We start from the raw sequence: 16,944 nt of genomic DNA, 5'->3' as shown, positions 1-16,944 counted from the left end.
AGAAAAAGGCCAAATTTGTAAAACCAGATTCAATGTAAAACATTTGAAATGCTTTTCTGCTTGTAAATATTTTAAAAAGTATTTTCTCTTAAATATTTATTAATGTAACTTCATATGCTTGAGGTAGGGTGGGCAAAAATTTCCAATATAATCCTAGGCATAAACTAAGTGTTTTTGTTGTTGTTGTTCTTTTGATAGAATCACATAAGATGAGATTTTGGCTCAATTTCTAAAAATAAATTATTATAGTTCTATTATTGGTAAATGTTGATGAACTTACAAGGACTAAACAACATTCATATAAGAACAGACACCACTTTTGAGATTTGAAGAAGCAATCCATAAAAAACTGTATATAATAAAAATTGTTTTTTTAAATTTAAGTCATATGAATAATGATGCAAATCATCCTTTCTCTGGACCGAGTTTGTTCTGTTAACTTAGAAGAAAACTATTGAGGGACCAAATAGTATAGACCAGTGGTCGGCAACTCATTAGTCAACAGAGCCAAATATCAACAGTACAACGATTGAAATTGCTTTTGAGAGCCAAATTTTTTAAACTTAAACTATATAGGTAGGTACATTGTTATTAACTTAATCAGAGTACTCCTAAGGCTTAGGAAGAGCCACACTCAAGGGGCCAAAGAGCCGCATGTGGCTTGCAAGCCGCAGTTTGCCAACCATGGGTATAGACTATTTTATAATTTCAAAATTAAATGTAAAAATTTATCTTACATCCAGTTCTTGTTTAAGCTAATTATTGTTACCGGCTTTATTCCAGTACTAACCTTAATTTGCTGTTCACTTTGCATCCGATTTAATATCTGACATTGCAATTCTTGTATTTTGTAGTTGGTTTCAGGCATTTTTTCCCTAATAAACTGTACAATCTCTAGCTGTCTCCAAATGTCATCCAAATAGGAGCCTAAAATGCTTTTGTACACATCTTTTGCATTTGACAAATATCCTGTTAAAACAAAATTGGGCGGGGGGTGGGGGGTGGGGGAGACTTTTTATTCTTTGAGAAACTCCATGGACAAAAAAGAATTAAAATTTCCTTTCATCCTCTTGGTTTGAAACTCTGCATCATTACCCTTGAATCTTCCGGTTTGCTAGCTTGGGAGAGGTAGCAAACTGAAAGCTGTGAGAAAAGACAGAATTCTGGTAGGAAGCAGAGCAGGCAGCTAGACCCCCACAGACCTTTCTTCTGCCACTATAGAGAGGGAAGGAAGGAAAGAAGAACAACCTAACTTGCTCTTTGATTTCAAGAGGTTTAGAGGAGTGAAAAAGCCCTCCACTAAAAATGTCTAAGGCAGTTAGGTTACTCATTATGGCTTGGTATGTAGAGCTTACAAAGTTAGTTTTCCAACAAGGATTTTACTTTTATAATATTCTTTAAAATTTTTTCTTTATTTATTTCAGAGAGGAAGGGAGAGGGAAAGAGAGAAGAGACATCAATGATGAGAGAGAATCATTGATTGGCTGCCTCCTGCATGCCCTGAACTAGGGATCGAGCCCACAACTTGCACATATACCCTGACCAGGAATGGAACCGTGACCTCCTGGTTCATAGGTCAATGGTTAACCATTGACCCACACCAGCTGGGCTATAATATTCTTCAAGGTAGCCAAATAGTAATGCCAAAGTTTAATTTAGTAAATGCATTTCTTTGAGAAGCAAAAACAATTCAAGTACATAGCTCTCAATGGTCTCACCTAATCCTAGGGTAAATTGTAGAGTACCTAAAGGTGAATATGCTTCAAGCAATCCTCCATAATCTCTAATCCAAGGTTTTGATTAGTATTGAGCATAGGTGAGTCACAACTCTCTCTATAGTACAGGGAGCTCAGATATGCTAGAATCTGAAAATCTGCCTTATTATTATGCTTTAACATCAGCCTGACTGTTAATGGGACTGACAGTCTTTTATGAAGCCAGAAAGACTAATGAAGACAGGTAACTAAATAGAAGGGCATGTGACACTATACCGTTATACTAATTCTACTAGGTTCTATAAATTAGGGCTATAGCTACCAAACCTTACTTGTCTGAGGACGGAGATAAGACAACCTGATCCAGCATCAACACCCAAGTGGTTTAACTGGAAAAGAAAGGAAAAGCACCATGCTAGGTTCTCTAACAGTAACTATAATTTAGTTCTAATACTTGGCTAGATAATATAATACTTAGCCAAGTATTATAACTCCCAGTGGTTGCAGAGGGAGTATAACTATAACTTACTGCTGCTTAATACTTATCTCTAAAACCTTGGATTAGAGAAATAATATTTGGGTCACAGATAAAACATCTAGGTCAGAAATCAGAGAAAATTTATTTTCACTTTATATTTAAAACTAGAGGCCCAGTGCACAAATTTGTGCACCAGTGGGGTCCCTCGGCCTGGCCTGTGGGATTGGGCCGAAACCAGCTCTCTGAAATCCCCCAAGGGGTCCTGGATTGTGAGAGGGCACAGACCAGGCTGAGGGACCCCACTGGTGCATGATCAGGGTTGGGGAGGGACACAGGAGGTTGGCCAGCCAGGGAAGGACCACAGGAGGGCTCCAGGGCATGTCCAGCTCATCTCTCTCAGTCCTGATCAGCTGGACCCCAGCAGCAAGCTAACCTACTGGTCAGAGCATCTGCCCCCTGATGGTCAGTGCACATCACAGCGAGCAGTTGAGTGGCCTTAGCATATCATTAGCATACTAGGGGCCCGGTGCACAAAAATTTGTGCACTGGGGGGGGGGGGTGTCCCTCAGCCCAGCTTGCTCCCTATCACATACTGGGAGCCCTAGGGGATGTCCTACTACCTGCTCCCTGCTCCCCTTGGGGAGCGGGCCTAAGCCACAGTCTGGCCTCCCTTTGTGGGAGTCGACCGGGCTGATCAGGGGAAGGCACCAGCCCCATCACCGCACTGTTGCAGCCACTGCCAGTCACCGCAGCTACCAAGGTGTTTTCATCAACACGGACTCCAGTCCCTTTACCATGAAAAAATGACAACTTTCTTTAGGCATTTTCAAGAAGTGTCTTTCATAGGATATGACATTTCTTTCTTTCTTTATCCTCACCTGGGGATATGTTTCCATTGATTTTTAGAGAATGTGGAAGAGAAAGGGAAAGACAGAGAGAAACATCAAAGTGAGAGGAACACTTTGATTGTTGCCTCCTGCATGAGCCCTGACCTGGGCCGGAGCCAGGGAGGAACCTGCGACCTAGGTACATGCCCTTGGTCAGAATTGAACCCAGAATCTGCGTTGGGCAGACCGAGGCATTATCCACTGAGCCAAACCGGCTAGGACAGGATATGACATTTCTTAACCCTCCAGCAGCAAACCTTCCTTTTTTTTTCCAGGAGTGTGGTAAAAAAAACCCTAGATCACTTTTTGGACTCTTATTACCCAAGTTACTAAGAATATTACCAGTGGCATACAGGGAGCTTAACCAATCAGCAGTCAGAAAAGGTGTTTCCTCTGTAGTTCACACCAATTGCTGGTTTGGCCCCTGCCCAGGCCTAACGCCTCTGGTGAGTCATTAGCCCTGGGCCAGGGCACCCCCAGCTCCCAGCAGCCATGGCCATCAAGGATCGCTGGCTGGCTGCGCCCTGGTTCCGGCCGCCACCACCATCAAGGATCACTGGCTGGCTCCTCCCCGGCCCCTGCCACTGCCAATCGCTGGCTGGCTCCACCCCGGTTCCCCCGCCATCGCCGCCATCAACCATGCTGGCTCAACGATTGTTGGCTGGCTCCTCCCTTACCCAGGCCTAAAGCCTCAGTCTGTGGCTTGGAGCCGACATATGCAAATTAGCCGCCATCTTGGCTGGCGATTAATTTGCATATCTCGCTGATTAGCCAATGGGAAGGGTAGCGGAGGTACGACTAATTACCATGTTTCTCTATTATTAGATAAGATTATTCTTTGATTGGTTGAATGGACGACTGGACTCTTAGCATATTAGGCTTTTATTATATAGGATAGGTTCAAAACATTCTAAATTATAAAACATAATCCTATAAGTATAACATTACTGAATAATGCTCAATAATTCTGCAATAAGGGACTTAAAGCAGTAATGTAGTAAGACGGATTCTGATAATTTAGAAAAGATTTTCAGGATCATAAACTTTTCAACACATTTAAATTAGTTTTATTTTTATCACTCAAATAGTTTATATCCTCATTTACACACACAATTTAAAAATTGCAAAAGGCATTACTACTAATAACTTAGTCATATTTCATCTAGCAAAGATTTAAAGCCACAGACATTTAATAATGGCCTAAAATGTATATGGAAAATATCAGCTTATACTAAAAATTAGTGCATGATAATGATTATACAATCAAATCTGCTAAGGTCATTAGGATTCTGTAATTCAGGCCTAGATGAGGGAATCCTAAACCTATATTTTTAGGCAATGATAGGTGTTACATAGAAGTATAAGAAGCTACATAATTTCTTATAAGGTGCATCTTTTTCAGAAAATTGAAAGTTATTTCAGATGAAATATTTCAATAGGAAGAAAAGGAAAATTAAAAAATTTCCCTACTGACCCAGTGCTGTGTCCAAGCTACATGTTAAAAGGACATCTCGAATTGTGACCAGAAGGTGTAAGAGACCAGCATGCCTAAATGTCGTTTCTCTTTCAGCATTTGTACCTAAGTAAGCAAAAACATATTTAAATGTATTAAAACACATAGAATATATATTAAAATTTTAGGATATGTATCGGAATGTTTAACAATAAAAGCGAATATTTATTATTGAGTGCTTACTCTGTGCCAGGCTGTGTATAAGGTGGTTATTTCATTAAATCTATAACAATAACTCTATCAGGCAAGTTTATTATGAATCTTATTTTGTGGATGAGGAAATAGTCTTAAGGAGGTTAAGTAACTATCCAAGGTCAATTTGTGAATAAATGGTGGGGCTGACATTTCAACCCAGACAGCTAACCTTAGAGCTCATACTCTTTTTGCTTCCAAAGCACATTCAATTATTTCTACTCTTGGTGGGAAAACAGGTAAATGATTCCCAGTTATGAAACAAGAAGAAAATTAAACTCATAACATGCCAACTGGTTAAAATAAAGGTAGAGGATCAGAACATAAAGCAATACCTACAAATGGAGGTAGACACCTGGAAATATTTGTCTAAAGATATGACTTAAACAAGAAATGTATTCACAGGGATAGGCCAATGGTCCAATCAATGTGTCCACATAGCTCCACAGCTTTTTGAGGGTGATAGCTTGGATTTCACTGTGTACAGAAGTGAGACATTCTGGACCCACTGCCCTAACATAACCAGAGAAGCTCTACTTTTTTGTTTAAATAGTGGAATCCCATGAAATACTTATTTGAACAGAGTTCTGCTAAAACGTTTGAAAAATGCTGATCTAATAAAAAAAAAAGATGAGGCAAATATGTAGTAGTTATTGGGGATCAAGAAGCAATAGGAGAACCAATTATGGGTAGTATCTTCTGCCTTGGGAAGGACTTGTGGAAACAAGTCACTCATGACCTGGAAGTGATGAGAACAGAACAGAGAAACCAGATTTGATATCATTTTTCTCCTCCCCTTAGGAGAACATTCCTTACAGTGTAAGTCTGCAGCTCATGAATTCTTTCAGCTTTTGTATGGCTGAAAACATCTTTAGTTCACCTTTGTTTTTGTAATATATTTTTGCCCAGTATAGAAAACTAGGTTGATGGTTTTTTCTTCTTCTTCAGCATATATATATATTTTAAATTCTCACCTGAGGATATTTTTTCCATTAAGTCTCAGAGAGAGTAGAGGGAGGGAGGGAAGAGGAGAGAGAGGGAGAGAGAGTAAGTAAGAGAGAGAGAGACACACACACACACATAGATGTGAGAGTGACACACCTATTGGTTGCTTTCCACACATGCCTCAATGAGGCCAAGGTTCAAACCTGCAACTGAGGTACATGTCCTTGACCGAGAATCAAACCAGAGACCCTTCAGTCCACGGGATGGAGCTCTAACTATTTAGTCATACCAGCCAGGGCTTCTTCAGTATTTTAAAGATGTTACTCCACTATCTTTTTACTTGCATTATTTCTGACAAGAAAGCTGGTGTCACCCTTACCCTTGTTTCTCTTATGCAACATATCTTTTTTTCCTCTGGCTGCTACTACAGTTTTCTACTTATTACTGGTTTTGAACAATTACTGGTTTTTCTGTCTCTTACAATGCCTGATAACCTTTGACTGGATGCCAGACATTGTGAATGGACTTTAATCTGTTTTTGTTTTTTACTTTCCCCCTTTTTTGGGGAGGAAACTAAGTGGTTCATATGCTAACATTAATAGGGGTTAATTTAGTTTCTGTAATAGGAACCTGTCAAGTAATACAGGGTGGGACAAAAGTTGGTTTACAGTTGTGAGTATGCAAAACACAGAATTTATTTTTGTATTATTACTTATTATTTTCCATACAAACAACTGTAAACCTACTTTTTGCCCCACCCTGTATAAGTCAATGGAGCTTCACTAAGGAGCAATGCCAGATTATATTTCTTACCCTTTCTCCCTTACTTAGCTGATTCTCCAGTTTTGGTGTATGGGTGCTATATGCTGAATTGCAGTTATGCCTTCATCCAAGACTAATTTTTGCATATTCTATATTTTTACTAACTTGATATATAATCCATAAATTAATATCCTTTTAAATAATGTGACTTTTATTTGCACTCACCTTGATGAATAGCATCACTTACTACTTTTTCTTGTTCCTTTAAGAGGAATCTTGTTTGGTCAAAAAGAACAGTGGCAAATTTCCAACTAGCAACAGGGAGAGTACAGAGGCACCCGAGTTCTTTTAAGATAGGAGTAGCTGCTGCTTCTAGGAGACAGTATGCGTGGCACTGGCTATCTGTAAACATGAAAGCATTAAAGGAAGTGTTTTTATAAAGATTGTATGCTCTTTTTGACAAACCAATTGAACATGTTACTTCATGGAAACCTGAACTCTATCTAAATTTTACTGAGTTAAAATATCATGATATTGTACATAAGATTGTACAGAGGTTATTTTAAGATATTTATGCTGAATAAACTAGTAAAAACAAAACACCTCCCCCCATAGAATTACTATAATTTTATGGCTATCTTGTTTATTAGAAGGGATTTATTCAGTAACTAAATCAACTTTGCAACTATGAAGAGCCATATAAAGAGAATTGCAATTTTTTTTCTTTTCCCTCAACTATTAGCTTACAACCTTAAGCCAAACAAATTTGTAACAATGACAAATTGTTTCTAGTTTTCACTAGAATATCAATCTTTAAAGATTTGCATAATCACCTAAAGGTCATAAATAAAATTGAACCAAAGGAATGAAAAGATATTCAAGAACTAGTAATATACTACTTTCTTATTGACTTTAATACTGAGCATGATGTTCTTAAGCAGGCTGTTCTCTTTCTTTGGATTCTAACATTTAAATTATTTTGTACTTCTTCTTTTTTAAAAAAATTTATCTTTATTTTTGAAAGTATTACGTATGTCCTCCTCCCCCCTTCCCATTGATGCCCTCTACCCTGCTCCCACCCCCCAAGCAGGCTGTTCTTTAGGAGTCAAAGTATATTCTTCTTTACAGAAGAAGAAAAAGTGTAATCAGCATGGAGTTCAATAATAACTTATTTGTATCACCCTGATAAGGGATAAGGGAATAGAGAAAGCAACCATTAGCAGATCATTTTTGAGACTGGCATAAGAGTTGGAGCGGTTTGCTCTTTTCTGATGAGTGAAGGGAAGCAGCAGTTTAAAAGAAGAAATAACACTTAGTGGACTGGGGTAGGGCAAAGGGGAAGGCAGAGGCAGTGAATAGGGCCTTCCAAGTTTGGAAATAACTTGAAAGTAGAAGTGGAAATAAAGAAATATCTGAAACAAGTAAAGTTACATGGAAAATGAGGTATATCCTAGATACCCCAGAAAGGACTTTTAAGTTAATTTGAATGTATCTTAAAAGCATAGCATACCTGATGCTTGAATCTCAATGACATTGTCTGCTTCCCTCTCCTGATTTATTTTCTCTATAGTTTTATTAGTATAAACAATAGGACTTTCTTCTTGAAGAGTCAAAGAATGTTCTTCTTTATCTTGAAATTCTGATAAAAATATTAATTTGCATTATTCAGAAGAAATTTAATGTTGCTTTACTTAAACGTTTTCTTCTATGATGACCACGATTGTTAAAGTTCTTTGAAACACATCGTATTAAATTGAACTATTTAGCCCCGCCAGTGTGGCTCAGTATTTGAGCATCAACCCATGAACCAGGAAGTCAAGGTTCTATTCCTGGTCAGGGCACAAGCCTGGGTTGTGGGCTCCATCCCCAGTAGGGGGAGTGCAAGAGTCAGCTGATCAATGATTCTCTCTCATCATTGATGTTTCTATCTCTCGCTCCCTCTCTGAAATCAATAAAAATATATTTTAAAAATATAGTATATAGAATAGTAAGACCTAAGTATGCTCTAACTCTTACACATAAATATTTTCATAGTTATTTCACCTGGGTAACCTATGTCAAACATATTCTAGAAGTAAAATGATAGGACACATTATACTACCTTTGATATGGTTATAAGCAGAATGTAAAACAGTTAACTCAAACAGTTAAAAAGACTAAGCAATTCACTGGGCAAAGTGTTCTTAGTATACATTAAAATATAATTTAAATTTCTTTTTCCTCTAAAAGAAAAAAAGAATGGCAGAATAAAAAAAAAGTTAGAAATATTATGAATCTGTATGGCTAAGTTGTAGAAAGCAAGTTTTACAAATAGTGACTTTGCTTAGAAGTTCAAACGTTACTTAAGACATTTTAAATACATATCTACATCTATATCTATACCCATATCTTTCTGCATGCACAATAGATATCATGAATCAATAACATTTTCTTTGAGTTGGAAAAATAATATTTTCTACCTGGAAGAGCTTTGTTTCTTTATCTTTTTAAAAAATATATATTTTTACTGATTTCAGAGAGGAAGGAAGAGGGAGAGCTAGAATCATTAATGATGAGAGAAAATCATCAATCGGCTGCCTCCTACACATCCCACACTGGGAATTGAGCCAGCAAACCCGGGCACTTGCTTTGACCAGGAATCAAACCGTGACCTCCTGGTTCATAGGTCGATACTCAACCACTGAGCCACACCAGCCAGGTGTTTCTTTATCTTCTATAGTAAAATATACATTTAGTCCTTGAAGCTATCATATCTTTGCCAAAATATTACTAAATTACCCACCATTTTTTTCATCACTATCTGTGACTTCAGTCGTTGAGGTACAAGTTTTATGTTTATTTCTCATCATAATAAAGTCACTCAAAAGGTCCAAATGATTCTCCCGCCTTTTACTACATTTAAAAGATGCTTTTTCAATTTTTGAAGAGGACGCTGATTCAGTAGATAGTTCTGTGCAGTCAAGTTCCAAGCAATCTTTATTTTCATTATTTTGGATTATACTACTAACTAGTTCTTGATCATCCTTTGGTTTTTCCTCTTTTGTTGGACTATGAACAGAGCTATATTCATCAGAAAAACACAGATCTGGTACTTCTGCTGGAGATGGACTTTTTTGTTGAAGTAATAAATTATCACTTGTAGATTCCTCATTCATAAGTACAATAGGTGAGGAACAACTTTTATGGTCTAGCCATGCTGAAAACAGAAAATAAAAATATCCAAATGATTTCCATGCCTAAATGAGTGTTCTACTAGGATAACTTTTAGTTATGGGTTCTTATTAATATAATTTAATCCAGCACTTTGTTTACAGCTTTAAAAATCAATTTTTGGTCGAATAAACTAAAATTATTATAGAATAAAAATAAAGCACATCTTTTTTTTTTCTACTAAAACTAGGTTACTGAGCAAAAAGGAATTCCAGAAAAGCCCTATTGCTAGTAGACTTATAAGTTAGAGCTTTGGAGGTAACAGTTACTCTACGGGTCAAAAACTTACATGCCAAGACCAAATGAAAGTACTTGCACTACATATACCTGAAAAAGAACTGTATCCAAAAGATATAAAGAACTCCTATAACTTAATTTTAAAATAAAACCAATGAACAATTTGACAAAATATTTGAACAATCCTATATAATAAAAGGCTAATATGCAAATCGACGAAACGGCGGAACAACTGGTTGCTATGATGTACACTGACCACCAGGGGCAGACGCTCAACACAGGAGCTGCCTTTGGTGGTCAGTGCGCTCCCACAGCGGGAGTGCTGCTCAGACATCAGCCAGACTCACAGCTGGTGAGCGCAGCAGCGGTGGTGGGAGCCTCTCCTGCCTCCGTGGCAGCGCTAAGGATGTCTGACAGCTTAGGCCCACTCCTCAAGGGCTCCCGGACTGTGAGAGGGTACAGGCTTGGATGAGCCCTCCTCCCCCACCCCCCGAGTGCATGAATTTCATGCACTGGGCCTCTAGTACTTCATATAAGATATGCACATGCTGCAACATGAATGAATCCTGAAAACACCCTAATGAAAGAAGCTAGTCATAAAAGACCAATATTATATGATTCTAGTTATATGAAATGTCCAAAATAGGTAAATCTGTAAATACAGAAACTAGATTAGTGGTTCCGTATCTGGGCAAAATGGGGAGTGACTACTAATGAGTACAATATTTCTTTTGGGGTTGGTATAAATGTTCTAAAGTTGATTGTGGTGAGGATTAAACAACTCTATGAATATATTAAAAAACACTGAATGGTATACTTTAAATGGGTGAATTATATGATATGTGAATTATATTTCAATAAAGCTGTTATATACATATATATTTAAAAGATATACAAATGGTCAATGAGCATGTAAAAAGATGCTTTTCATCATTAGTCATCAGGAAAATATAAATTAAAACCACAATGAGATACCACAAAACACCCATTAGAATGACTAAAATTCAAGACTCTTGATACTAAGTGTTGGCAAGGATATAGAGTAACTGGAATTCTCATACATTGCTGTTGTGAATGTACAATGGTGCAACCAAGTTGGAAAACAATTTATTTCTTATAAAGTTAAACATACACCTACTACAAGACCCAGCAATTCTACTCCTAAATAATCACTCTAGAAATGATAACGTGTCCACAAAAAGATTTGGACAAGACTATTCGTAGTGGTCTTATTAATAATGGTAAAAAACTGGGGCGGGGGGATTCAGGAGAGTTGATAAACAAACCATGATACAGCCATATAATGAAAAATTCCTCAGTAATAAAAAGAAAAGAGTTAGTTATACACAGAACATCATGAGTGAATCTCAAAATATTATGCTGAGTGGAAGGAGACAGGTACAAAAGAATTCATATTATATGATTCTATAGATAAAATTCTATAACAAGAAAAACTAATATATAGTGATAGACAGTAGACCAGTGGTTACTTGGCTGGGATCAGGGGTGAAAGCTGGTAGGGGAGAGGAGTGAGATGGAGGGAGAATCACTGCATTATGCAAAGGGACACAAGGGAACTTTTTGGTGTTAGAAATATTCTATATCTTATTTATGATGGTAGTTTCACATTTGTCAAAATGCATAAAACTGTACAGTTAAGAATGGGTACATTTGCCCTGACCGGTTTGGCTCAGTGGATAGAGTGTTGGCCTGCGGACTGAAGGGTCCCGGGTTCGATTCCAGTCAATGGCATGTACCTCGGTTGCACACACATCCAGAATGGTGGGTGTGCGGGAGGCAGCTGATTGATGTTTCTCTCTTACTGATGTTTCTAACTCTCTATCCCTCTCCCTTCCTCTCTGTAAAAAAATCAATAAAATATATTTTTTTAAAAAAAGAATGGGTACATTTTATTATATATAAATTATACCTCAAAATTTATTTGAACAAAAATGCTAAATATTATAAATTAGGGAAGTATATGGCTAGGGCTTAAATCATAATCTTTGGGAAGATAAATTTTATATTTTTCCTTCCAAAACATGGTCTAGAATTTTTTTATTTTTGTTTTGTTTTTATTAGAGGTATTGGTATAAGAAACATTTTACTTTTCTCTTAACTATACTAAATATAACACAAAACTGGAAAAGTGCAAGAGTAATGATGAATGTAATGAGTAATGACAACTAAGGGTTGGCCTCAATTTGTGAGTACTAAGAACCATGGTGCACTAGAGGGTGTGTGTTCTAAAATGGTGAGTTGCTATTGGCCCCAGCCAAATGTTGCCATATAAAAATGAGTCTGGCCCTAACTGGTTTGGCTCAGTGGCTAGAGCGTTGGCCTGCGGACTGAAGGGTCCCAGGTTCGATTCTGGTCAAGGGCATGTACCTTGGTTGCGGGCACATCCCCAGTAGGGGGTGTGCAGGAGGCAGCTGATCGATGTTTCTCTCTCATGGATGTTTCTAGCTCTCTATCCCTCTCCCTTCCTTTCAATAATAAAATATATTATTGAAAAAACAAGCCTGGTTTTTGGAATCATAAAGATAATTTCAAAATGCAGATCATTTATGACAACCCTCCAAATTTTTAATGTTGGTAACTAATTAAAACACCATATGGATCAATAATATGTGGACTGAATAGAATCTGAATGGTACCAATTTGAAATTTCTGAGCTATTTTCTAGAGATATCTTGGTATGTTTAACAGGTAAATAGAAACTTTATTATTTCATTTTTCTGTTTATTTTCTTCTATTACTTTCTCTTGACCATGGGCCCCTGATACAGTTATTTACTTTATGAACATCAGATTAAACTATCATCATAATGTTATTGGGTATCAAGGCAAATTATTTATTTTAACTTTAAAATAGTTACATATCATAATAAAGACTTTATATAATTTTATAGATTTAATACATGATGCTGTATATTTGAAGACACCATAAAATCTTCCTTTCCCTTTTCTTTGTCTAGCACTCTGACCTAATCTCTTTAAAAACTCTTCTACCAGGGATAACCATCTAGGCTTTGGGTAGACTGGTGTGCATTTGCTTCATAAAGTCTATTTATTCTTCTTCCTACTATATCCAAAGCCCTCTGTCTTCTGTTTTTGAAAGATCCCTTGCTAATAACAATTCTTACCTCAATTCTTATCTCCTTAAAGCAATATCCTAACATTCACAATAATTTCTAAAATTCACTTTTAAATATATTTATTTACTCTATAATAAACTAAAAGTAAACTTTTCCAACTCAACTATTGTTTATTAAATAATACATATATACTTCAAAAAGATATAATTCACATTAAGAATGTTCCATTTACTATAATGGCATATATAGCAACCAAAATAACTCAAAAGATTGAAATTCAAAAGACATTTTTGTCTTCTTAAATTATACAAGTAAAAAAATGCTAAATGAGTAAGCTTTTTGGTAACAAAGGAAGATTTTCTATTGTTGAAGAGAGATCATAAGATATTACTGAGCAAAGTTCAGCTGTCAAAAAAATAACACTGCTGGTTTGTGTCTAGGCTACGTAAACAGAAACTGAGATGGCAATTAATTGTTTGTAAAAGAAAACAAAGTCACTAATTGAAAATGGCTAGGAATTTCAAAACTGTAGAATTTTAGGACAGAAAAGGATTTTAGGATTTAGCTATTCAAATTTTCATATTTTTCCAAGGAAGAAAATGGGGTTTGGTGAAGCTCAAAGCTATAAATTCTGGCAGAGCCAGAGCTAATATTGAACGCTGAAATTTAGTTATATTTCCCCAATCACCTGTATCTAATATCGTCTCAACCTGAAAATGTTCATACAAGTGGTATTTACTATTATGTACTTACATTCTAGTTCAGGTACTTTTGTAGGCAAAAATACCTCCAGTTTAGTGTCATCAGAAGGTAGATCCTGATCGCTGAAATATGTAGTCAGATGTTCCAAAGTTTCTGTCACTCTCAGATTTAGTCCTGCTTGTTTCCACCACTCTGGGCTCACAGGAGTAACCGCAAGGCTTTCTTCCTCAATTGAAAATATCTTCTTCAAATCTGTAACTGAGTATTGACTGTTGGGCTCTTCTGTTCTTGGCACTTAAAAAACAACAATGCAAAAAAACAACACCACCAACACACAACAAATAGTCTGAAACAGTTCACAGAGCACAAGAGATGGAAAATACAATAAACAGGACCACTGAAAATTTCTCGTGAAATAGATTTTCACACATTAGGGAAAAAACGTGAAACTTAAAGTGATATCTGGTATTTCATCTTCCAGATGCTAATATGTGTAAAAATTCAAAATATTACAGCAATAGTAGCCATATAAAAATTTACTTTAATCTGTGGAAATATCATGAAGTTAAAATTATTCTAATATTTAGTAGGAGATGGGACTACTACTTGACTATTTTAGCATTTACTAAATTAGTACATTTGACAACATTTTTGAAAAGTTAACATAAGATATATTTAAACAGAAATTCTGATTCATTATAATGAGATTAAACAAGAAGATAAACTTGATCCGATTTTATGATGACTATCAGCTTAGATAGCAAGGCACAGAGCTTTCTGCTTCAATACCTTTAGCCTAAATAGGGACAAATCATAATGTTTGGAGGAAATGAAGTAGCATGACTACTTAGCATTTTTATCTGCATTTAAGCATCAACCCAAAATTAGGATTATGAATTTTAAAATTCTAATTTTAGAACTGTGTCTTTTTATAATGGCGGTAATAGTAACAATAAACATTGAATCAGACAATTACATTTCTACTGATTGTACATTTTTGTCTATACACTTCATTTAGCATTCAAAATCAATTAATCTTTACCTGGAAGCAAAAGTGAGTTCTGAAAGCTTCTGCAGCTTTCAGATTGCCACACTGTACAGTCTTCATTAGCTGATTTTTCAGCAGTAAGCAAACTACTGGGGGTGGGGGGGAGGAAAGGAGTTAGAGTTTAATACATTAATAATATTATGTCTTTTTTGAATAATAAATATTTTTAAGAAAAGTAGTTCTTTACATTCAAAAGCAAAGTGAAGAATTAACTATTTTGTAAATGTATAAGCTGAAGTAGAGAGTTCCATAGACCAAATTTCAAATTCTTCTTTCTCCTCCCCTGGGAAGGTTTGGCAATTTGTCAGCCCTTTCATTGGTCCTGCTTGCTGGTAACTTATTACTACCTCTATCTCCCTCAGTGAACCTGGAGCCAGAGGAGGCTGACTTGGGAGGGTTTTAGCACTTTATTCCATAAATTGTGCTAGCACCAACCCTATAAGTCACTCAAAATATTTTTTTTTTACATAAAATTGTTCTGCTTACCATACAAAACAGCAGTTTCAACACCAACTTTTACAAAATTGCTGTCCCCAAGTCCATTCTAAACCAACAATTTGGAGCCTCTACTGGCTGAGCATCAGAACTATGAAAAAGTTCTGTCTGCTCTACCTTCTCAGGAAGTGACAGGTCCTAACATTTAGTTCAGTTCCTTCAATTTTGATGGGTGTGTGAGTGAGAGATATGTGTCTGTGCATTTTTGGTCCTAAAGGGAGAAAATATGCAGACAATCAATATAAATTATAGCACATCAACAACTATGAAGATGCTAGCCTTGGTAGGGAAGTGAGCATTAATTCACAACCCCCTTAATCTATGCCCCCAAACCTCCTAAGCCTTCCTAAATAACAACTGATTGTATTCTGTTTCTCTCTTCATATGAAACATACTAGATGCCCAGCACGTGAAATCGCGCGAGACCTAAACCCGCCACACCGCAAGACTCAGAGTCCCTCCCGCCACCGCCACGGGACCCATCAATGCACCTCCTGGTGACCGGTCATTTGGTCGTTATGGCGTTACGGCCACTTGGCCTTTTATAATGTAGATATGAGCATGCTAATGATAAGTACTGCTAGTTAAATTGACAGTCCTGGACTAAGAAAGCTAGGTTTTATGTCTAAACAATCCAATTTACCCACATAATAAAATAATCTGATATGTAGTGGCAAAATTTGAGAATCTAGACAATTCTTGAACCTTACCAAGGTCTTTGGCAACTGGACACATCTGATTGCAGGTAATTATTTTAAAGTAAAAAGAAGGGGAAATATTTAGGCCGGCCAAGTCCAACAGGAGACTGTAATATAGACATGTATTCTTATGCTTAATGGAAATTTCTGAAGACATATCTGAATTTGATATCTTCTTTGATTATATATGAAAATATTCACAATTCAGAAATCAGTTAGTATGGAAATTAAATCTTATGCCATACAGACTTTTCTTTTTAGCCCCATAAAATTTAGCATAGAGTTTTATAGGCGGTAGGCACTAAAAATATGTGTTAACTAGGTATATTTCCAGCCAAAATGTGTCCTGAAACAAAGTAATTGGAGTCATAAAAGCAAGTTAAAAATACAATAATATTATATATTATTTCCCCCTTCTGTTGTATTTTTATTTTAATACTTTTCCTCGTTGTTTGCAGTTTCATGGTTGAGGTGTAAATCAATTTTTTAAATAGGAATTTTTAAGTTTTTATAACTCACAAACCAAATGGAAGTGATATACTGCTTGTTAATGAATGTAGTGGTGATGAGACCACTTTAAATTGTTTTCAATGACCTTAGGACCTTGGCTAATTTTAGTCTCTTGTTCTAACTTTGGCAAGTTTTAATACATAGATAAGTTTCATAAATTATCATTAGACATTTGAGTTATAACAATAAATAGATATAGAACTTATTTTTAAGTAAATATTTTTATATCAAATTAAAATTCAAGATTATACTAATTTTCTGCTAGTTTCTGTTTCAGATTGCCAATCTGCCTTAACAGAAGGATCATGGTATGTGGAGTAAATAAAAAAATGTAAAAGAGCAATAAAAAGAAAGTATAGATCCTACAGAAGGACTCAAACTACTTGGACAAATTATAGGTATTTTCTATATTTGTCCCATGCTGCTTTTAGAGAGCTCATGTCTGATACAGGGAG

General features: G+C 36.2%; 1 protein-coding gene across 1 annotated transcript in view; it reads right to left on the bottom strand.

The window, feature by feature from the left end:
• Positions 1 to 16,944, bottom strand: part of CUNH9orf84 (chromosome unknown C9orf84 homolog) — a 54,720-nt gene that overhangs the window by 19,135 nt on the left and 18,641 nt on the right. Inside the window, exons 9-15 of the mRNA XM_023753268.1 lie at positions 14,781 to 14,875; positions 13,790 to 14,032; positions 9,275 to 9,688; positions 8,003 to 8,122; positions 6,718 to 6,894; positions 4,555 to 4,659; positions 791 to 969 (exon numbers count right to left, since the gene is read on the bottom strand). Of these exons, the coding sequence (XP_023609036.1) occupies positions 791 to 969; positions 4,555 to 4,659; positions 6,718 to 6,894; positions 8,003 to 8,122; positions 9,275 to 9,688; positions 13,790 to 14,032; positions 14,781 to 14,875 (1,333 nt within the window). The remainder of the gene's footprint in view (positions 1 to 790; positions 970 to 4,554; positions 4,660 to 6,717; positions 6,895 to 8,002; positions 8,123 to 9,274; positions 9,689 to 13,789; positions 14,033 to 14,780; positions 14,876 to 16,944) is intronic.

Source organism: Myotis lucifugus, unplaced genomic scaffold (genome assembly GCF_000147115.1).
Source record: "Myotis lucifugus unplaced genomic scaffold, Myoluc2.0 scaffold_43, whole genome shotgun sequence".
NCBI lineage: Eukaryota > Metazoa > Chordata > Mammalia > Chiroptera > Vespertilionidae > Myotis > Myotis lucifugus.
The sequence above is the reverse complement of the archived record's forward strand: the minus strand, read 5'-3'. Positions and strand labels throughout refer to the sequence as shown.